At 35.9% G+C, this 25,008-nt stretch overlaps 1 protein-coding gene across 48 annotated transcripts in view; it reads right to left on the reverse strand.

The window, feature by feature from the left end:
- The window catches only part of PTPRD (protein tyrosine phosphatase receptor type D), a 2,239,943-nt gene that overhangs the window by 78,909 nt on the left and 2,136,026 nt on the right, over positions 1-25,008 (reverse strand). For all 48 annotated transcript variants that reach the window (XM_045470157.1, XM_045470168.1, XM_045470171.1 and 45 more), the window contains one exon: positions 2,990-3,113. In XM_045470157.1, coding sequence (XP_045326113.1) covers positions 2,990-3,113 — 124 coding nt within the window. The remainder of the gene's footprint in view (positions 1-2,989; positions 3,114-25,008) is intronic.

Genomic DNA, 25,008 nt, shown 5'->3' on the forward strand with positions numbered 1-25,008 from the left:
CTCTCTTGAATTTGCTCCACATTTTCCCCAGCATAAATAAGATGGCTGTAATTTGGAAACATGTCATGATGTATCACTATTTTCACAGAATTCAATAAGCACGCTGGTGCTGACACACAATTCCCCATTCTTTAGTTTATTTCCCCTGCCACTGCTTGGCAGAAGTCATGTAAAAGTTTTGCTCTAGGAAACAAGATAAGGATACTAGGAATCACTGTGGCGACTTTCCAGATCTCCTTTATTGTAGGTCAGACCACTCTGCAAAGTAAACATGAAGAGCAGCCAGCACCGCTGGGGAAACAGCAGCAAAAGTGTCCAAAACAAAACCTTTGACCAAAGTCTTTTAAGTTATCACCACAGGTGGAGCCTAAAACAAGCATGTTAAATTTTATAAATTGTGCATGAAGTCTCTTAACATTTATTTTTTTTTTTTAATTTTTTAACGTTTATTTATTTTTGAGACAGAGACAGAGCATGAACAGGGGAGGGGCAGAGAGAGAGACACACAGAATCTGAAATGGGCTCCAGGCTCTGAGCTGTCAGCACAGAGCCCGACGCAGGGCTCGAACTCACGGATCGTGAGATCGTGACCTGAGCCGAAGTCGGCCACTTAACCGACTGTGCCACCCAGGCGCCCCAAGTCTCTTAACATTTAAATGCTCTTAAAAAATCTGGCTGTGTATTATCAAAGCTCCTTTTATGTGGGAAGTCTCAGTGAGCAGTTCTATGGTTCCAGTCTCCAGCATTTCCCTTTCTGTGCTTAAGATATAGGATTGTTGCTTACCCCCTTAAATATCTGCTGATTAGGGCTTAGTCTTAGATAAAATGCTGTTCATGGTTGTAATCTAGATTAAAGCTCTCTCTATAGCCTATAAACTTCAATTAAATGCTTCTAACCTTTTGCATAAGACTTAAAATTGAAACACTTTTGGTTTCTAGGTCAGCTCTAGATTTAGGGTATATTTATGAGCATAGAGCTATAAAAAGGCAGGTTTTAGTCTGATTCAAGTGCTTTGGCTTTTGTACTGTAAAAATAGCATAGGAATGAAATGTACATAGTTTCCATATATCATAATAAATGTACAAAGAGGAATATTCTTTGCCCTTCGACATACTTTACTGTTAAGATGGTGGAAAATAACAGGTTAAGGAAAATAATGATAAAGTGTGTAAAAGTACAGGGACACAGTAGTATTGAATGACCTAATTCTGAGTGAAAACAATGTTATAATACAGCAAAGGCAGACTGACAAGTTCTCCAGCCAAGATCATGCCAAATAGATTCTCAATTTATATTCATTTAATTTCTATAATTTACCTGTTCTGCTAATGGAAAAAAAAAAAAGATTTCCTTCCTCTACTTGTGACTTGGGTTAGTTTCTTATTATCTATGGAGTTGATTTAAGAAACTTGAGGCAAGAAATTGCTTTTTTTTTATATTTTAAAGTGGGAAATACAAAGATAAAATGTAAATGCTATATGCAAATAATCATCCACATAAATCAATTACAGTTTTCAAACAGGACTTGAAGCAATTACCTGACACCATCTTGCTTGAATTAGCATTGGTGAAATTTTGATAAACATGATATTTTTTTTTTCCTGTATGGAAAAACATTAACTCTCAAGATCCTAGGATCTTTAATAGCCTCAAAAATGGATTATAACATTTTCCAACATCAAAAGCAAAACTGACTATGAGAACTTTATAAAATATATCTATGCCGTATAACACCATTTTGCAGAAAGAAGGCTGCAGGTATGGGCTTGCTCACATGCTGGAAGATAGTTCTTGCTCCCCAAACACTGGAAATAAATGTATTGGTTGCCTTTTGTGTTTACTGGGAAATCAGTGTCTCACTTTCAAATTAATTTTGGGCATAAAACAAGGCATGTAGGGCTTGGTCAGAGTTAGAAGGTAAGTGGTACCTCCCAAATCACAGATTTGGGAAGCAGAAAAATGTGAAAGATATTTGAACAAGTGTAGATGAAAATGTTTGAACTGTAAGGTTCTGAAAATGACTGGGTCTGAAGTTGGTATTATTCAAGGTTTAATAAGACATCTGGAAGAGGGTAAGTGGTGAACCTTCAAGTATGTAAAGGCCACAGAGCTTTTCTGGATGTCAGTGAGGATGAACGTGGTATGTGGAAGGTGGTGGTCCAGGTTGGCTATTATGACAGAAGGAAGGATTTAAGTGACATTGTAAACTATTTTGTAAGGACAACAATCCAATGTGCTACCATAGCAAAAAAACAAAAACAAAAACAAAAACAAAAAAACTAACAAAATGCTGAGTGTTGAACATGCGCTCCTAAATGATTTTAATATGCCATGTGAAGAGATTTATTACTGGAAAGAGATGAATGGAAAATACTCTCCTCATGACTCCTTACAAGAAGCTAGGTATATTAGAGTGTATTCCTCATCTTTTAGGAGCAACCATTCCCTCTGGAATGCACTACTTGCTACAATTGCAAGAGCTAGATTACCAAGCAGTCCACAAATTAGCTGTACCAGACATTTCTGACATGCTTACTTTTTATAAATCACCACGCCACAAACTCCTAAACTTTCTACTGTCCCTAGGAGGTATCCAGATTTATTTACAAACCCCTCACCCATTTAAAAATAATAGTCTATGAGCATCTTCTGACAATCACCTGTTTATTTATATCAGCAACCATCAGTAAAATGGGCAACCTCAATTTGCTTCCCCTCTACAAGCATCATGTACCTTATGAAGTCTTTCACCTAGAATAGAGGTAAGAAGGTAATGAGAGATGCTTCTATGCTATGTGGTGCTGTGGATGTTGTGTACCTATATACAGTATACTTGTATGAAGTAAAGAAAATGTGAGAACAAGTGGTGCCTGATATTAATTAGCTATTTCCATAGATAGCGAAAAACCTAGTTAAAACTATATTTTCATGCAAACACTTAGAAATTCATGAAAAATAAAAGTATAAATAATGTCTGAATTTCCTTACCTTCTATTGCTGATAGGAGAACCCGGGAATGATCATATGCGATTACATTCGCATATCTATTCTTTGGTTTGTTTACTTCCAAGTTTGAATGTTCCCATGTGAACTGCTGGCCAGGGTCAATTGACTAAAAGAAAAACAGCACACACACACACACACACACACACACACACACAAAATCAATACTGAATAACACCAGATTATAGGCATTTATCACAAGTAACAAACATGATTTAAAAAGAAAAGTCTGAAGCCACACTTTATCAAGATGACCCTACTTATGAAGCTGAACACTAATATACTCAGCTTAACATGAAATGATTAATCATAGTAAAAAACAGTGATAGTCACCAACAATTGATTCAAATGAAAAAAAAATCGATATGGATGTTCCATTAATATTGGAAAGGCAGTGTTTTAAAAATTGTTTTAGTTTTCCATTTCCTTCTCTGCAGCTGTAGTTTATAAGTTATCTGGCTCAATACTCCTTCTGGTTCTGTGAACATTATTTTATCTTGATTATTCTCCCTAGTCTTTCCTGTCAGGACGTAACCTCACCCTTTAAATTTATTGGCCATTCACTAGCTTCACTGGGCACAGGTTTTCCCTGTTTTTTCTTCACTTCTAGGCTTCCACTTTGATGGCAACTTAAAATTTTGTCTGTTTCTCCATAACACACTATGGCCAGTAGCACAAGCAATCTGTACAATTCAAACAGTTAAGAATAACAGTAAAGAAGGGAAGTTGGTAAATCTAATGTTTATCTTCAAATATTAATTTATAACCCAATGCAGATAGGATCTAATTGCTTTTCTACTTATGTTTCCTATTATTATGTGTTATGTTTACAAAGCTTGCTTCTTTTTATTCTTTAACTTAAACATATTTTTTCTGATTTATAATGCATTTTCTTGATACCTTCATTCAACCCATTACTCAATAATCTAAAATAAATATTACACAGAATATAAAATAATATATAGTTTTCTTAGAGTTAAAGCAGTATCATTTTGAGACTGAACTCAGGATCTGATTATAGAAAAAAAAATACCCTGAGGGACTTTTTAATTTCCTGCAATGTTATGGAAATCAAAACCTCTTTTCTTTTATCATAGGACATGGGCACTTTTTTAAGACGTAATTTCATGGTATAAGGAAACATGAGTTCAGAAATTACATAAACATGATTTCAAATGATTAAAATCAAGTTTTCAGAAATAATGGTAAGGGTTATATGCAGGTAAAATTCTGTGAAAAGTAAAGACACTATGTTATGTTAATAGAATTTTTAGCAGTTAGTTTTGATACTGGGCATTTTTCATGCCTTTATGTGTATATGTAGAACTGGAAAGTAAAACATATCCAACAGCAGTGACAATATTAAAGATGTGTATATTTTGTGTTTAACAGGGCTGGTAAAACTCACAACTGCAAAGAGTCAACCTATTAACCCTCATGAATAGCCTCCAAACATTCTAAAATTCTCAGCAGTATGGATTCTAGCCCCTAATATACCAAGGATTATAAAACCCTTATCTTTTCTTAGCCAATGCTAATCTATATATAAGTAGCCTATCATTGAAAAAATATTCAGCAAAATAATTATCTATGCTTTAGAGTCTAAGGAATCATATAATTAGGGGTCTTTCTAGCTTGTTCTTCCAGGGAAGCTCATCATCTCCCCTGCAGAATGTACTTCTCTCCAAGTATCTGATGAGCTAAAACATGCAGATGCCTGGGTGGAAGCCTTCAAGTCAACCTTGAACCTTCTCTATACAAAGCATATTTATTTGGTGACCAAGCCATACCTTATTTTTTTCTTAAATCAGCCCCAAGTCACCAGCCCACTGCCACTCCCTAAACTCAATCTTTCAGTATCTGATGTCTGCTTGGACTCTCTCTTCAAACCTCTAACTCCAAGTCACTTTTCATACCAAAGTAGTCTTTTTGAAGATCAGCTCTGGACAGGTTAGGTTCCTGCTTAAGAATTCCACTGGCTCTGAATGACCTACAGCTTAAATTCTAGAGTCCTTAGCCACAGTCCTACCCATACACCTTCAGTCATCTTTGCACTGACAAAGATGGCTCAATAAATGGTTCAAGAAATTTTCTTAAATGAATTGAATTGATGGATAAATGTTGTTGAGAAGAGTTCATAAAGAGAAATCATGGAGTAATTCTTCCCTATATCATGGCAATTAGAGAACAGACAATGGAAACTGCAAGGTAAAGTGCACTATAATTAATAACTTTAACACTCATTATCATACAGTTTAATAATAAAGTATGTGATCCCGAAATTACAACTACCACTGATATCCCACTTTACACTGATGAGCGTTACTGAGTACATAAGCTTCTTGCACATTATTTTCTAAAATATCCCAAGAAGCGGCTAAGCTAGCTGATGTTCAGTGCTTTGGTGGAAGGTATTACTCCCTCTGATGGCCGTTATTCGGACTATGATCACTCACAGATGTGTAAAGTGGCAAGCATTTAATTAGACTAATTAAATTGCATCTATCAATGCAGACACTGTTAACTCATGTCCACTTCCACTCTTGCCACATATTCTCAGCCTTCTGAATGCTCGATTTGATACCTACACATTGAAGAGTTTAAAAACCAGTAATGGAAACATAAGTTTTATTTCACATATGTTAATATGCTTAGACTTAAAGTATGACCCATGAGAAGAAGACCTATAGTAATAGGATAATTATAATAGCTGCCAGGTCATGCAGTATCCCGTTTAATTTTCATAAATGCTATGAGGTAGGTATTGTTATTTTCTTCATTTTACAGACAAGGAAATTGAAGTAAAGAAAAATTAATTTAATAAATCTTACTGAGGGCCTGCTCTGTGGCAGGCACTGTGCTATTTGGTGGTTAAGTAATTTGCTCACAAAGCTAGGCTCATACATTCACCCTCAAACCCAGGTCTGTGTGATTTCAAAGCCCAACTGATGATTAACAGCTGGTAATTACCAAGTCAAGATGCTACTACTTATCCCGAAGGCCACTGCAAAATGAGGAAGCCCAACATATGAAACACACTTCAACAAAACTATCCTTTATCTCGCCAGCCTGAAAGATATTTCTTCCCAACTGATCATCCTCTGTCATTCTGGGGCAATTACATAAGAAATCAAGTTTTAGAAATGAGGTTGGCTTCACATGGATGATAAAACAGATGGGATGCAGCTTACACTTATACTTGTTTTACAGGGATCAAACAAACATTGATTGAATAATGCTAAACTGTCTTTGTGCAACACATACTCATCTATCTGTATCTATCTGTCTGACTGAACGTTTAACAATACACAGCATAGGTCATTATTCTGGAGCTTGTCAGAATGCTGAAAGCAGTAAACACAGTAAAGAACAGCAACTACTGAAAGCAGGTGAGGTATAAGATGATCTTTTCTATTTAGAAAAAAAATAAAAGTGGTTGAGAAAAATCAAATTTCAATTATCCATGTTAATGAGGCAAAGGTATCATGGATGACTAAGACCCTAATTTTCAAAACCCGCTCTTTATGTTGTCCTTAGTGCAAGACGCAGGCACATTTGCTTTGCCTCTTTGTTTTCTGGTTTCTTTTGCTGAGATCCTCTTAAGGAAGAATGAAATGGTCAACATGGAGAAAGGGCAACCTTGGTCTTGAGAAGTTCATTTCCACTCTAGTCTCATATTTTTGGCCCACACACCATGACCATCCATCTTCCTACTATAGAGTTAAGCTGAGGCCATCCCAGTATTATTCAAAACAATTTGAAATAAGCACTCTTGTTTCTAATGAGTTCTTCTTGTTCTTCCTGCTGTTGGTGTTTGGTTTTCCTCAGCCTGACTCTCATGTATCTCTTCTCATCCTTCTGACACTGTTTATCCAAACATGTTTTGGCGAGATATCCCCTCCTCCTCAGAACTCAATCCTGAATTCTACCCTCTGAGCTGGAAACCTGGCCGGATCTTCTGTAGTTGCCCTGGAGGAAACTTTGCAATTTGGAAATAAAGCAAGTTAGATGTATTCAACCCAAATTTGATTAATAGACTTAAAAAAATAAGCTATATGACATTTGCACATTGCATTGTTACAGAAATTGTAAACAAGAATGCTACTTCCTCATATTTACTTTTGTTTCTCCAGGCAATCAACAAGGCCCTTTACTGGACAAAGAAAGAATATGTAACACCTAAACTTTACCAAGATGCCAAACCATTTTACATTGCTTCCCTATCTGCACACTTGGCACATGACACACTCCCCCTCCTACCCTAATACTTGTGATTGAAATAATTCTAATACTAACAGATCTTCACCTCAATGACTTTGCCTTACTAAGAAGAGGGACCAAAGAAAAACTTCTCTGTAACGTAAAGAAGAAAGAGAAAGTCTTGATTAGACAGCTGCTAATATCAAACACTTTGCATTTATATAGTCTTTAACTTGGTGGTCTGAAAGTTCTCATTTTTTTTAAGCAACTAGAACTTTGTCTTAAAATAGGTAAGTAGAAAATAAGCAACATATAACTGATGGATTTATAATTTTGCGCTATATTCTTTTTTTAAAATTTTTAAATGTTTATTTATTTTTGAGACAGAGAGAGACATAGTGTGAGCGGAGGAGGGGCAGAGAAAGAGGGAGACAGAATCTGAAGCAGGCTCCATGCTCTGAGTTGTCAGCACCCAGACGATGCGGGGCTTGAACTCACAAACCCTGAGATCATGACCTGAGCTGCAGTCGGACGCTTAACCAACTAAGCCACTCAGGTGTCCCATGCACTATATACGTGATGAAAACCCAGATTAAAAAAAATATTTTACATCCAATGGTTATATAGTTAAAATAACACTTATATGACATTTGCTGTGTTTTCTTTGTGCTTCACATATATTAACTAATTTTATCTTCACAAAGAGCCTAAAAGTAGATACCATTATTATCACAATTCTGTAGATGAGGAAAGCAAGGTACAGAGAAGTGAAACAACCTCTCAGGGTCAAACAGTTAGTAAGCTAGTTTTGGGGTCCAGGCATTCTGGACCCAGTCACAATGCCTCGCCACGATGTTATGCTTCTTCTCTCGCCAAGTTTGAGAAGATTCCTTGATTGTTTTACTTATGTCTTTCAATTATTGTCTTGAAACACAATGGGAAGTTTGGGAACAAAAATGTCTATAGTGCTTCTAATCTATATTTATAATTGTAAATTCAAAACAAGGGAGTGCTCATAAACTTGCACATCTGATTACAGTCATTGAATAAAACTGTATCCAGAGAGTGACTTTTTTGATAAAGCTGAAGTCATCAACTTAAAGTCCTTTAAATATGGTTCTGCAAAATTTCAACTTCTCTACAAGAAGAAAAATATAATTCACATGTACAATCCCCCTACAATACTAGCTGCTTGGCGTCCAACTTCTCTTCAGTCCACTAAGAGTAAAACCTCAAAATATTCCCTTTAGAACCTCTTCAAAGAGAAACCACAAAAAAGATACATCCTGTTTTTGTGTGGGTTTTAAAACAACTAACAAAAATTTAATTATATAGAAGGAATAGACCAGCTATTTGACTAGGAAAACTATGGGTCAGACTAACCATCCTTTTTACAGGGAATTGAACTTTCAATGACCTTAACCTCTAGAGAAAGACTATCATTCCAGAGAGTTCCCAGTCAGTAGGCTCATTTACTCCTTAGTGTGGTTTGCACCCACATATTCTCAGGCCCTATTTGAGGTTTAGAGGAGCAATCTGCCATTGACTGTATTTCTGCAATGAAGCTTTTTAAAATTCTCATTCATTCATATTCTGTCTCTCCAAGATGGAAATGGTAAATTAATATGTATCCATTTTAAAGAAGACCAGTGTTTGCATAGTTGAGAAGGGCTGTATTTTGCACAATTAGCCAAGGGCTGCAATTGGCATAATGAGTACTTTCTTCAAAGAGAAGAACATGAGTTTAGTTGAATCCAATGATGCTTTAAGAAGTGGAATGTGATCAAGTAGAAAGTATGATGATGAGCAAAGTCTGGAGGTCGGAGCCCCTGAGTCCCAGGTGCTGGCTTTCTCTTTGCCCCTCGTTGGCTTTGGCAGTCTTCTCTGTTCCTTTTTCCTATTAATGTCTTCCCAGTGTCAGGTTGGCAACCTCACCTTTCCTGTTCTCCTTTATCCAATTAGTATCAAAACTTCCTAAGTCTTTCCCTATAAAAGTACCTCTAATCTAAGCCACAATTAGAGTCTGAAGGACTGAAATAGAGACTTCTCAAGACTCCCAGTGTTAACTAATGAACACATACAGGAGTTCTCCACCTTTAAGTAGAAAGATGAACAATTTGAAAAGCCATTTAAAAATATTTCAAGCAGGGGTGCTTGGGTGGCTCAGTTGACTCTTGGTTTTGGCTCAGGTTATGATCTTCCAGTTCCTGAGATTGAGCTCTGCGTTGGGCTCCAGGCTGACAGCACGGAGGCTGCTTGGGATTCTCTCTCTCTCCCTCTCTCCCTCCCTCCCACTCTCTCTCTCTCTCTGCTCCTCCCCCACTTGTGCTTGCTCTCTCTCAAAATAAACTTAAAACATTTTTCAATAAGGTATTTTTATATATAGTTAATTTTGTTCTTCAGGTAAGTGATAAAATCACATCAACTTTATCTGTTGTCTAATGGTTTCATTTGCAATCCTGATTATAACATATCGTGTAACAAACATTTACAAAAAGTACCTGGATTAATGATTTCTTTACTTACATTTGAATTGATATATAGAGAAGCAAATAGGAGACAAAACTCATTGTAAACCATTCAGCCACATGAGGTGAGTAAATATTTGAGGCAACCACATGATAAGCATTTTTTTCCTAAATTCTATCTAGGCACTAAGTAAGGAGGAGATAGTTTATTTCTTTGAGAATCCCATTTACTCATAGAAGTATATTTCACTTTGTCCTAATTTACCATAAATTCAACATGACAAAAAAACAATAATGCAACAGCAACAAACACTGGATTCTTTTTCAATTCAGTAGGGCAATGCCATGTGATCTCTGGAATGCAGATAAGCTACTTTACTACTTCATATGTGTGACTGAAAAAAAAAAGTATTTTTGACAGATCTTTTCAAATGAGAGTTCAGAAGAGAACACACAACATTAAGATGTGAAGATTTAAAAGGCCAGTTTTTTTTTTATTATACTCTCCTGTTTAATGTGTCCCAACATTTTCCTAGATGATACTGAATATAGAAAAGAAAAATTCCTAGTTCTCAAAGCAATGTTCTAGAACAATGATAGCAGTGATACCTTTTAATCCTAATGTTTTAGTTTTTAGCTATTTTTCTCCTATATCAAAGTACATAATAAGAAAACAATGGACAGAAGTTAGTTCATGTTCCTATTAAAGACTAGAGCTTCATGGATAGTCATTTTTACAAGTATAATTCACAGACTAGGACTTCAGATGTTATTTGGAAAAGCAAAAGGAATTAAAAATTTTCTAGACAATTGGTGCAAGAAAAATGTTATTAAAATTTTATTAAACTGCTCTGATTAAAGAGATAAAGTTGGATTGATAGAAAGTAATTACAGTGTTTATAAAAAGAAATGCATATAAGTAACAAATAAAATTATTGATTGCAATCTACGTGCAGCATTAAAACTGAATAAATTCAGAGTGGCATCCTTCCTTTTCCGTGAATAGCACAACCCTAAATTTTGGCCCCAAATTAACAAAATGAATGCATTAATTCCTTACCCCTCTGTAAACACTGCCACGTTTGCATAGACTCAAAAGTATTAAGTAAAATAATACATGTAAAACACCTGATGAAAAGTTCTCAGTAAAAGAACAGTAGATGTCTTCCCTTTCTTGTCTCCATCCATCTGACTTGTGCAAGAACATCCCTTATTTAAGACAATCTTAGCATGTAAGGAATGTCTGCTTTCTCCCTTATGCTAAGTGGATCTCCTTTGACACTGAAGCAATCACCCAGTTAATTTAGGCAAAGAAATCCACTTTGTCCTCCCACTTGCTGTAACAATGTGCCCATCTATATAATTTGAAAATTGATCTACTTTTCTATGGCAGATAACAACAACAACAGAACATAAACACATATATTTCTCAGTTTTTCATTTCATTTGATACTTGGAGACCTGAGCATTCAGAAATACAGTGTAAAAGTAGATTCAAAAGAAAAACCAATCAATAAATGGAGTGGTTTTGTAATTGTTTTGTGACTTCTATTACAACAGCATTTTATAAACAACAATATAAGGAAAATAGGAAAGATAAATCATCATCTTGGTTTTTGAGAGTTTGATTAGTGGAGTTTTAAGTGATAACATTAATTCTTCTTTATCAAATACACAAATTTCTAATCTAATTTTAAAACTCACTAATTTTGGGTGTGTCTGGGTGGCTCAGTCGTTTAAGTGTCCAACTTTGGCACAGGTCACGATCTCACGGTTTGTGGGTTTGAGTCTGGCATCGGCCTCTGTGCTGACAGCTCTGAGCCTGGACCCTGTTTAGGATTCTGTGTCTCCCTCTCTCTCTGCCTCTCCCCTGCTCAGCTCTGTTTCTCTATCTCTCTCAAAAATAAATTTAAAAATGCTAAAAAATTAAAATAAAACATTAATTTTCCCTCATTTTACTCTGCATACTGTAGACAGATGTATTTTTAGGTTTTCAGTATTACCTTGCTTGCTATTCAATTAAAAATTTGTTAAAACTCTGTTTCCTCTCCCATGTTTATTTTCGGATGTGAGAGGAAAAACAGATGAGTTTCCAAACTGAAACATGAATAAACGTTTGTTAATGTTCAGTCAATGCCTTTCGCATCTCATTTCCTGATTGAAAAAATAAGATTTTTACATCTGAAATGAAATGAAAAAGCATGATGCTTCCTTCAAGTCTGTGACACAATAGAGAAAATCCCAAGTAATCACTTAAAAAATTCCCCTATATAGTTCCATCCCCAAATGTATTTAATGCAACTATCTACTTGAAACACAAGAGTTTCCACCTATGTCTTTTGGGTACAGTGTGTATATATGTGTATATATTAAGTACATACTAAGAACCCCTTGCTGTTCATATCATTACTCCTTAAAGGTAAGGACATAATGTACCATACTAAATACAGGCTTCTAATTAAAGAAGACACACAGGTTGATCATTACTACTTATACCCATGGTGTTCAAGTAGCTTAGAAAATATTTACAACCTAAAGTGTCATGTTTACTTTCTTCTACGTTACATGTGACAAGCAAACTAGAAAAGTTAGAACTCCCCAAATCTAGAATTTTAGAGTTTATTTCTAAACTAAAAGATTAATTTTAGAAATTATTTTCTTTAAAATGTATATTGGCTTTATAATGTAAAATTAAAGACTATTCTAGGTAAAATATATTAGAAAAATGTCCATGAATTGATAATTTTACATATTTGCCCTTTGGGAAAAAAAAACAGAATCACTCGAGGATATCACTATAGTGGTTGTGATTCATCTGATGTTCTATACTCAGTGTTTAGCTTATAGTTTATTTTAAAATATATTTATAGAATGAATGGCTGAAATGCATTATAGGCAGGATATATGGCAAGAGTGACTTTTTCCCCAGAGCCTTAGAAATAGTTAAATAAATTTCCCTGCAGAACATGTGGTTATTAAGTAAACATATATTGGAATAGACCAAAAATATAGAAAATCATCTTTAAAAATAATCAGAATGGCTCCCAGGCTCACACTTGTCTGTACTCTGATTCATAATAAGAGTCATCTCGGACTTTGGCACTTTTGAAATTTTTCCAAGTGAACATGTATAATAGCGTTCTGTGCCATGATTTCCAACTTTTACATATCCACTGACTATTCTGAAGTATCACACAGTGACTGCTTGCCAGGTAACAATTCATATTACCAAATTTTCTAGACATACTACCAATGTGTATACAGCTAACCATTTAATACAGTGGATTTTCCCTTTATTTTGGGGAGTTTGTTTTAACAATTGTGCTCCTCTGAAGTCTCAAGGCCACTTGTAGGCTGTTGTGGGGAGACTGGGAGGGTCCTGATAAGATGGAAGGAAAAACAGCCCAGGATTCAGTGCTGGCAAAGGGTTTAAGTTAGGGGGGCTTATATCCCAGTTTACACCTCTGTCCCCGTTTCATTATCAAAAGCACCATCTTTCAAAGTGTCCCAGTTTGGACAATAAATTATAAGGTTAAAGCAGACTCTAACTTCTTTCTATCCATATCTATACCTTGGGATCTAGGTGAGCTTCATGCTCAGTAACACAGCCAGGTGAATATGTATATGTACAAAGAGGGCAAGAGAAACAGACAGACAGATACTAAGTTCACTTACAAATCTATCACATGGACAGGAGGGTGGGAAAAATTAAAGACACCAATTTCTGAAGAACAACATCTGCCTCCACTTATCTACTCTGCTGCCATAAGAGTAGAATTAAAGCCAGAATAAGAGAGGCACTGGCCTGACTCATTGATTTACCTTGTTCAACTTGTCTATGGAGCTGCACAGAAAAGAGAGAAAGGGAAAGAACAGAACATGTGATTCTTAACACACATTTACCCTATTCTCCACTAAACCAGAATTTTAACCTATTCAGATTATATATATTTTCCTTTTTCTGGGGCAGGGTAGAGGCTGGAAAGAATGTGGTGGTGCAGAAGCTAGTTGGATACGTGTTCAGTTATGGAGGAAAAGAACAAAGCTAAAGAACTGATTTACATGTTGATCATTCTATAAAAACATTTTTTTTCTTAATTTTATTATTATTTTTTAAATTTACATCCTAATTAGCATATCATGCAACAATGATTTCAGGAGTAGATTCCTTAATGCCCATTACCCATTTAGCCCATCCCCCCTCCTACAACCCCTCCAGTAACTCTCTGTTTGTTCTCCATATTTGAATGTCTGTTATGTTTTGTCCCCACCCTGTTTTTATATTATTTTTGTTTTCCTTCCCTTATGTTCATCTGTTTTGTCTCTTAAAGTCCTCATATGAGTGAAGTCATATGATTTTTGTCTTTCTCCGACTAATTTCACTTAGCATAATACCAATTTTTAATCTACTGTGTCTAATTAATATTTTATATTTTAAAAATTATTACTGAAAAACTAGGTAGAATTATGCCATAATTTCTATCCTTTTCTTTTTCTTAATGCTCTGGGAATGGAACCATAGACTCATTCTATTGCTTGAGTATTACACAAGTCAAGCATTAAACATGTCTTCAAGTATAATATGTTCTAAAGATATTAACAATTTTTTAAAATATCCCTGCATTAACATACCTAAAGAGAAGCTAGGTCATTCAAAAGGAGAAAAGTAACTCATAGACACACAGAAAAGGGAGGATCAGAAAGGACTATGAGCATGATTACTTGGCCCTCCAAGAAAGACAGTGGCATCCAGTCATCACAGATCGATGACATAGCCATTAAGATCATAAAACTAATGAAAAGTGAGGTCTTCAGAACCCAATTACCTCTCAAGTTTACAAAACTAATGATCAGTCCTGGAATAAGGTGACCACATCAAGATACTTTCACCTGACACACCTTCATCCAAGATTGCAACTTCTTCAAATTTATCATCTCCTAAGATTAGACTGTGGACTTTCTGTCAGGCACTAAACTCTGCCTAAAAGCCTTGAAAGTGAAAAACATGTCTTTCCCCTGGACAAATGTATATAATAACCATTATAGAACCATTACAATGGTGGGGACTGGTTAAGTGACTTAGAGTATGAAAAACCTATGAAGCTATTGAAACTGTGTATCTACTGACATAAAGACATCCACTTTTCCTGTTAAGTAAAAAAAAAATTATTAAATATATACCTGTATTTTATTATATTATATACACTATATCATATACATATATCTAGACATTTAGAGATATAAATATAAATATATACACATACATATGTATATACAGAAAGCTAGAATATTATACATCAACACTACCAGTACTTATCTCTGAGAGGTAGAGATTGATAACATTAAGTTAATTAAACAAGGACTCCATTAGACTGAGGGGGTCTTAATGCTGTGACGGCCTATGGAGGTAAATCAGAATCTAAGTCTGTAAAAGCCTCAGGGTTACAAAATCAAAACCCTAAGGACAACCAGTCATAAACAGCCAACTAGGCTTTAAGCTATAGCCAATCAATAATTTTTCTTTCCTTTCACTCTTTATACGAGTCCTTGCCCTAGCAAACACTTCTGGTTTGATGCTGCCCAAATTGAGTCAGTTTTCACTTGCATAAACTCTTAAAATATTTAATATGGTTCAATTGATATTTTCTTAAAGATTTTACTATTTTTTAATGTTTTTATTTATTTTTTACAGAGACAGACTGCACAGGCGAGGGAGAGGCAGAGAGAGAGGAAGACAGGACCCCAAGCAGGCTCTGCAATCACAGCAGACAGCCCAATGCAGGGCTCAAACTCACGAACCTTGAACCCATGACCTGAGCTGAAGTTGAACACTTAAGCGACTGAGTCACTCGAACACTTTATAGGACTTAACACTTTGGAGGGTATTTTGTGAAATCCATGTCAACTTTTTCAACTGGCTTCTATGGTCATTTAGAGATAAAGCTCAGTGTAGATTTATGACCAGGAAAAAATATTGAACGAGCCAACACTAAATTAGATTGTCTCCCTCTAACCTCATCAAAGAATGGAACTGAGAAGTAATCAGGGTAAATTACTTCTGATTTTGATGATAATGATGAGTGCATCATCATGATGCACTGAGTCTTGTGTGTACAGTGACCCTTAAAACAAATTTAGGTGGATACTCTTATCTCCATACTGCAAATAAAGAGACTGAGGCCTAGGAGAGTTAAGACACTTTGCACAAATCACCCTGGTAGTCCATAAAGCAGTGAAACTGGGATGTGAATCCAGAATTTTCTGACTTTGGAGTCTGGGCTGTTAACTACTACACTCTAATGCATGTATATTAAGTTGCAACTTTAAATTTACTATGTAAAGTTCAATTCCTTATTTCAAAACTGTGAAGAGAAAGGAAAACAGATTAAAGACCAGATGTTCCTGTCAGTTTGGTTTAAGGATGCATTAATCCCACAGTACAGTACTTTCCACTTCCAAATCTTTTTCTTACTTTCTTCTTTTTTTTTTTTTTTTGAAAATGAAAGACAAGCCATAGGTTTCTATATGGTTAGATTTTTAACATGATTCTTATCAAAATAAAAAGGGTGGGATCTTAAGTATAATCTTTATCCTATATAATTGGGAAAAATGAGGCACAGTGTTTTAATTTCTTTCATTTACACCCTCCCAACCAAACCCCCTCTCTTACCCACCTTCCTCCCCACAAATTTTGCAGGAAAAGAGAGAAAGGTGACATACATTCATTTCTTGGAACTGAACAGTCACAATGGAGCAAAGGGAAGAGTAGTATTGACAGAAACCACTGAGAATGGAAAGAGACCAATAACTCATGAATAACAAGTCTGCACTAACAGTTTTAATGACTATCCTAATGGTTTAATGGATGGCACTTTAATAGGATTTCTAGTACAATCCTTCTGAAAGCTTGTCTTCAATAAATCTGTCATTAACAAAGAGCTGAATTGTTTCACCACATAACTATAGTTTACTGAATCTGAACATAACAAAATTATGGCAGTTGTCAGCCTGTATTACTAGCCTGGTTTCAAGTATTTTGTTAACTACTGTGGGAGAGACGGCTCCATGCTCAAAATGTAGGCTGCCAGTGAAAGAGGTATATTTATACCAAGGGGATGCAGTAGGCATTAAACAAAATACAACAGAAAGCTCACAATTATCAATTTATGTGTACAAAGACAAAAGTAGAAACAGTCATTGTAATCCAAACACATAGGTGTCTGTGAATATTGAAACTTGAAGGACTCACTGGAGTTCTCTTTGAAATAACATATTGAATGCTTTGGGTGATTAGGTTTTGAATGCCCAGAGCATTTCTACATTTGCCCCATATTTGTTTACATTGTCTTGTTTCCTGTACTGACTTAAAGTAATTTAAAGTCAGGGATTGCCATATTATGTTCTTAAGCGTGCATACTACTTCAATATAAAAGTTGAACTGGCAGCAGTCAGTCTTAGTGGATATTCCTAAATTCCAGCCCTTTGTTCCCTTTTAGTCTGCCCATGTCAGCGGTTTTCAAGTTTGACTTTTTCACACTGGAATATTGCTAGTCTGGAGAGAACGTTGTTATCCTTTCTGTTTTTCTGAATCCTACCTTTCTTTCAAGGTTTAAATTCCATGGTACTAATCCACTTGTACCTAGAGACCTCTGCCACTTGCTTTCGTATGTACCTACCACCATGTTATCACAGTGTGGACCATCTATTTCACAGTTACGTTTAAACTTATAACATTTATTCTTTTAAAACTGCTTAAAATCATCATAAACTTTTCATCTGATAATTCCTTAACTCCTCAACTCTATTTTAAATTCCTGAACAAAATACAGTCTACTATATCTTTGTAGTCTATAAATGGCTAGCCCAGTACAGGTGCAAATAAAATATATAGATGTTATTTTAACAATTTCAGAGTTTTGTCTCATTTCCCATGAATGTCTTTTGAAGTTGGGAAACTCATTTCTTTTATAATTATACTTTCATTCCCTGATTTAGTTGAGTCTTAAAATATACACAAAATTTTAAACCTGATGGCAATAGACTGATGCATTCTTCAGATTATCTTCCTCAATAACGCTGACTGCTGTAAATTCATTGACTTTACTGAAATCTGTATTGATCGTCAAGACTACTGAAAATAACCCACTGGCTAAGCCATAGTTCGTTGAGGTTGCACAAATTGAATATAGCCTAGAGTATGTTGGAGGAATAAAAATATCCTTTCCCAGAGCCAATGTTGGAAAAATTTGAATTGGCATACCCTATTTTGTTTATTTACAAGTAGTATGTTTATGTTTATTTACAAGTAGTATTATGTAAAAATGTCTCTCTTTGTTCAAAATTGAAAATATTATCAATAAAGCTATTCAATAAAAGTAAGTGGAATTTTATTCTGGAAAAGAAATATAATTACATTTGAGTTCATTTAAAATACCTTTTGTTTATTAAGAATAATTATTTAAAAAAGAATAATTATTAGATTATAGCTCTGCTTTATGCAGCATAAGTCTTATTTATTCCAATTTGAGAGTATACTTTCTTAAATTTTATTATTATTATTTTTATTTTAGAGAGAGAGAGAGCAGGTGAGTGGGGGAGAGGGGCAAAGGGAGTGAGAGAGAGAGAGAGAGAGAGAGAGAGAGAGAATCTCAAGTAGGCTACATGTTCAGCGTGGAGCCTGACATGGGGCTCGATTCCATGACCCTGGGATCCTGACCTGAGCCAAAATCAAGAATCAGATGTTCAAGCAACTGAGCCATCCAGGCACCCCATTCCTTTGATAATTCAACAAGACAGCAAACAAAATAAAAAGAGGACAAACAATATATAAATAGCAATATGGGTAAAGTAACAAATATAAAAAAAATGTTCTAACAGACAAACCTCTTTTATCAATATAAATAGTAAAATACAAATAGGTTACCTTAACCAATGATTCGTAATAAGGGAAGAACAGAGAGAGCGGGAGATCTCTATGATATTTGAGCATATCATATTTCTTTCTGAATGTACAGACTACATCCAGTTAGAAAATTTTGCTTGATATCATAACACAAAATGCTATGCTTGATAACTGCTCCCATAGCCTAGAGAAACATTCAGACGTTTGGCCACAGAAACATAATAAAGAACAAATGTTGTTCCTTAATCTTAACTCAAGTAACACAATATGAGAAAGAAAAATAGACATTTTCTCTAAAATGAGTCCAAAGTGCTACAAGTTTTAAGGATTTCTTTTTCTGTCTAAGAAACTAGTAAATTTAGACTTTGAAGAACAGATTTTAGATAACTGCTAGCACTCTAACTGGATTTCTAAATCACTGAATATACTGGATATTAGAAAGCAAAAAAATCTCAACATGGCGGATGTAACAAGTACAGATCAAAATCCAACTTGCATTATCCTGGAGTAAAACTTATAGCTGCATAATATGGGAATGCCAACAAAATCCATTTAGTGTAGCTTTGGCCTAATGTTTACCTAAAAACTGAAGGAACTTTTAGGCTCAGAATTCAAGAGCAAGGATTATGCATTCTTCATCTTTGTACCCGCCCCCCCAGAGCCTAGTAAAGTACCTGGTCTATAGTAAGAACTCACTAAAGGGTTATTGCATGAGATGGACAGAATACAAAGCTGGGAAAGAAGAGACCTCTAAAGAAGTGGACATCCATGTTTTTGGAAAATTTTTTTAGAAGTAGCTAGTAGTTTTATAATTGGCCCTCCATTCTGCTCAGTGATATTTGGAAGAAATGAGCAGCTTTGCCTCACAGAGTTCATTTGTTTATTCTCTAATGAAAATTATAATCCTTTACAATTGGTTGCTGTAGAATGATTACAGATCAAAAACAAAAAGATTATATCCCTTTTCAAGAGCAAATGAGCAGCAAGAGCAGCTGAAATCTTGAGGAAACAAAGATGTTCTTTTCATGCAAATATTTTAATGATAAAACTGCAGCAGGGAGATAAATACTGAAACTACTAGCATTTGTGTGTGTGTGTGTGTGTGTGTGTGTGTGTGTGTGTGAAACTTGCTAGATTTTTAGCTTTGAGGAAAGGTGATTTTTCTTCCCCTTAGAGTTGGCCCTGAGACATGAATACTCCAGATCATTTTTCTTCATAGACTCTGAGCATAGAAAAGTGAGTTCTGCAATCAGCATTCTTCTGCTGCTTCCTTTCAGGCAGGGCAATGAAGGGCTTCCTTATCTGTGCACAGAATCTTTAGCAGGAAGCTTGATCTTCTGCTCTGTCCTAATACACTGTCCCAGGGAGGCCTACCAAGGAAAGTCAAAGGTGGATTCCCCACCTAGAGAACCATTGCCCATCAAGTTGCTGCTTCCCTGTCCCGAGGACTGTCCCCACAGGACCTCTGCTGCAGTACAGTAACATTATAACATATTGAAGCATCTTTATTCATGGGTTGATAAATGGTGTCCATCTCGATATGATGTTATGCTTGGGAAGAGGGAGATACAAAGAGCAAACCAGTTTCCTGCTTCATTTTTGAATGTTATTCGTCCATTTATTTGAGCAATATTTAGCTTGCTAGTCACAAGGATATCCCAATAAAAATAATCCATTCCTTGCCCTGAAGAAACCTGGATTATTATAGTGGGAGACTCATAAGTAAAATGAAGACTGCAATCGTTTGTAGTATCAGCAACTCAAGTACAGCAAACAGCAAATCAAATCTTCCCCATAGTGACAGGCACTTGTCTCACCTATAACATTGGCCTTCCATGCTCTAGCTACCCCCAGACTGTGACATAACCAATGTCAAACAATGCCCCAGTATCACTAGTTCCCTCCATCAGTGGTTTAAAAACAACGCAAATAAAAGAAAGGTAAATCTTTGTCAAAATGTAGGAGAAAAAAGCCTAGTGGTCTTCTTGGGTCTTTATAATATGCCCATTTAATATTCATATCTAAAGTATATCCACTGAATTGTACACTTTTAAATGGTGAAATTCATAACCCATTAATTGTATCTTAATAAATGATAAGGAAAAACACATGGAAATATATCAAATGCATTTATTTTTTGCCAGGAATCACTATTCCTGTCAGTAAATAAAAATTACCTCTATCACAATCATGGATAGCTACCTATTTGGGTTCTCATATAGAAAGCAAAACTTCTTTGATGTTTCAAGTTAACCTAATTTTGACATGGATGACTACAGTTTTGGTTTCAGAAAACCTTCCCCTTTATTCATCAGTTTGTTTTTGTCTAGCAAGTCCACCTAAAAAAACCCATCAGCTTTTGCATAATGTTAGATACAAAAACTGGCTGAATGACTTCAACCACATCGGTCAACTTCCCAGAAAATGTATTTTCTTCAGTGAAACAACAGGGCTGGACTAGATTCAAAGATTTTAGAAATCTTCAAATATAACTCCACAGTGGAAACTTTATGACACAGAATTCAAACCTCTGAAACTTTAGGACAGCTTTTTTTTTTTTTCTTTTGTAAGATAATGGGAGAATCCTTGAGCTGTGACAGGGAGGATCAATACGGAAGGAATAGAAAAGGAACAAAAAAGGAAATCAATCCCCAGTTGCACAGCAACACCCACCAACTCCAATATTTAGGCTGAAAATTTTTATTCTCCTCATGTCTCAGCTGATGACAAGGAGGTCAATTAATTACCATGGGGGGGGGGGAAACGAGACTGAGTTCTCCTACCTTTGCTAATGCAGCACCCTAACTGCTGTTAATACAAAGGGAGGTAGCATTTCACTGTTCATTAACCATCCTAATTATGGTTTCTCAGTCACTTCAGCCATGTCTGCACTCCCAAGTTATAGAACACCAATAGAAGAGATTGGAGTTAAGCTTTCAAGGAAGGGGTAGAGGCATCACCACAATGAGAAAACAAAAATGGAAACCTGGCACCAGAACCTCATCTTTATAACATCTACTTTTAATTGTGTTTTATAATAATCAGAGAACCAGAATCCCAGGATTAGAGAGAGAAAGAGAGAGAGAGAGAGAGAGAGAGAGAGAGAAAATCTACAAAGGTTACCTACCTAGTGCAATCACCCATCTGATGCTAAACTTCTGCCTCGTCAATCCAGCTCATTAAATTATATGCCACTTCACATACTGTTCAATTTCACAAAAATAAAAGCTTGAGCTAAAACAAACAAAACAACTACAATGGGCCCTGAAAGTAATGGAAGTAAATGTATATAGGCAAAAAGTTTGTATATTCCTGCCAACTTGAAATACGGCAAACTTCTGATTGGGAAGTAATAGCTTCTATCTTTTAAAAACACTTAGCAGCTTTTATATGAAATTAAGTTGTGGAAACTTAAAATAGGACTTTGCATAGATGAAAGAATGCCTTAAAAATCTTAAGGCAAAATGTCACTTTATATCATTTTAATATATTTATGAAGCTTAATGTATTGTAGTGAACAAGTTTTCCCTTCATCATGGGTCTTATCTAAATAAAGTTGGAATCTAGTGATATGCAGAGAGGAAGGCATTTTGCCAGCATGTTTTGCTTCTTTTAATCTCCAATTTAATTTAATTTGTTTATTTGAGAGAGAGAGAGAGAGAGAGAGAGAGATCACACACAAGTAGGGGAGAGGGGCAGAGGGGGAGAGGGAGATAGAATTTTAAGCAGGCTCTACACTCAGCATACAGCCCAACATGGGACTCAATTCCACAACCCTGGGAGCATGACCTGAGCTGAAACCAAGAGGCAAGACACTCAACCAACTGAGCCACCCAGGAGCCCCAATATTTAATTTTAAACAAGTAGGTAAACTCTGGTCTACAGTTTAAAAGACAAGAATAAGTCAATACCGATTATTCTCTCTGAGAGTTAAGACTGAGTCTTTAGACCTTTCAATCCTTCCAACCTCTGCTTCTGCTTTCTCTCCAGCTCATTTTCCTAGGAAATTGGTCAAGATCAGAAAACACATGAAGTCACCTTTTATAAGAAAATTCATTGAGTCAACCTGGTGGATTGAGGATTTCTAGTCCAACTAATCACATATGTCTATGTTCAACAAGGTTAGAGTGCAGTGCTAGTTTATTTGTTTTCAGGTATAAACTGTAATCTTTGATCATCTTTAAACTTGCTAAATAAAAAATAAATAAATAAACAAGAACATGAAGGGGAAGGCTGGTTATAAAAGCTCTTACCCAAAAGAAACCAAGTCCTTTTTTGTTGTTTTAAAGAATGTCCATGATATTGAAAAACAAAAATAAAATATAATTATATCAATCAGAAATTTGAATCAATGCATCTTATTTGGAATCAGAAAATACTCATGAATATTACACAACTACCTTAATAGATTATCACATAAAATGTGTTTTATTTTAAGACCATAATGAGAACAATTGTGGAAGGAACCATCACAGGGAACTATTTATAGTGGTCAGAACATGACTCTGACACCAAGCCATGTGAGTTCATATCCCAGTTCTGCCACCTACTAGCTGCATGACCTTTGACAAATTACCTAGCTTCTCTCTTTAGGTTTAGTCCCTTCTTTTATAACATGGGGGTACTAATAGCACCTACTTGGCAGGACTGAATGAGTTAGTATATGTAACATGTTGTGAAGACTGCCTGGCACATATTAAATGCTAAACACATGTGTTATCATTATTGTCTCTATAAAGCTGATTCTAGACTGTGAAGCACTACAGAAAAGCTAGGCAATATTACCACCTTTAATTTAATTAATTAAATTAAAACTTAATTTAATTAAGATTTAATACTAAATGTTACATAGTTTAATACTAAAGAAGAAAGCACGAAGGGATATTTTGCAGGCAGGAGTGGAGGAGAGGGATGAGGAAAGGGAACATGGGGTGAAGAGGGGAAGAGAGAGATAAGGGGGAGAGGATAAAGGAGATTGAGGGGATGGAGGAGAGGATGGGGATGAGTGGGGCTGGGGGTGGGGGGAGGAAAGAAGAGATGAGGGGGAGTGGATGAGGGGAGGAGGAGTAAATGAAATCAAGAATCTCCATGAGCCTCTGACTGGAGTTTGGATGAAAGATGAATGCCCACCATTAAGGAAACTTACTTGGTAAGTGAAAAATAACACAGTTCTGATTATACCACATGCCTAAACTTTTTAAAGCCAAATACTCCAAGTGCTGCATCTGTGATGACAGATTCCCAAGGCATTGCTAAATCCACAGGTTCATGTACTGTCTTAATGCTTACAACTGTCCCCTTTATCCTCTTTGTTCTCCCCAACATGGTGGCATGCCCAACAATTACTTTTCATGTAGAATGACAAACTATTTAGTCACAGTAGACAAATCATGGCAAATGATATTCCCACTACTTTTATTACATCTAAACACCAAATACATAAACAAGTAAAGACATTCTTATTCTGTTGGGCAGCAATAGGCTCTCCTTGCCCTAATCCCTTTTAGCAGCATTATTAAAATTCTCCCTGAAGCTGTACTCAGAAGTGACATACAAACAGATGCATTCATTTGATCCCTGGGAGTACTTACCACTTTAGGAGTAGAAACAGGAAATCATTTCCATGATTTGAGAGTACTTTTGAGATCACTTCATGCAGACCCTTCAGTGTTGGTGTCCCAGCCTTTTAAGAATGTAATCACCTTTCTCACCTCACCTCTGAGCAGCATGACCCAGACATTGCAGTGACAGGCACAGAACACATTGGGGTCCCCTGAACAAGCCATGCCCCTTTTAATCTCCATGCCTTTGTGTGTCAATCTCCCTCACACTGGGGTCTTTTGGTCCTAGCAAACTTTAGTGATTCCAACTCACATGCTCTCTGAGAAGCCTCTCCTAGGTACTGCTCCTTCTTAAACCTCCTCTTCCGACCATGACCCACTATGTCTTAGAAAACTATGGACTTATCTAGGGAAAAACTTACTTCTTGACCTTTTTTTTTCTTACTTTCTAGTAAGTGTTCATCAAACAGATGAAGGCATTCCATCTAACTGATTCTCTTATAAATAAGGAAACTGAAATCAGGGGAGTTAAACAGCTTGTCGAGGGGCATTCAGATTCACAGCAAAGACCTGAGGCAGGTTCTACTCTTCAGTGAAAATGAGTCTTACTGGGTACTTAGTGTGGATTTAATATCCATAAATTCCATTACATACAAAATACAAAAAGAACTTTGCAGGCATCATAACCACCTTCCATTTTCATTACTGCTCACCTTCTGATTGCTTTCATAGAACCCATTTTTGGAAAAAAGGAGAACGGGATGTTATGTGAATGAAACAACTTATGGAAAAAATGTAGTGTTATTAGATGACTAATTGGTAGGTCACGAGTGTAAAGTTCACAATACTAAGGGCCACATGTGTTTCCTGTGT

This window comes from Leopardus geoffroyi, chromosome D4, assembly GCF_018350155.1.
Source record: "Leopardus geoffroyi isolate Oge1 chromosome D4, O.geoffroyi_Oge1_pat1.0, whole genome shotgun sequence".
Lineage (NCBI taxonomy): Eukaryota > Metazoa > Chordata > Mammalia > Carnivora > Felidae > Leopardus > Leopardus geoffroyi.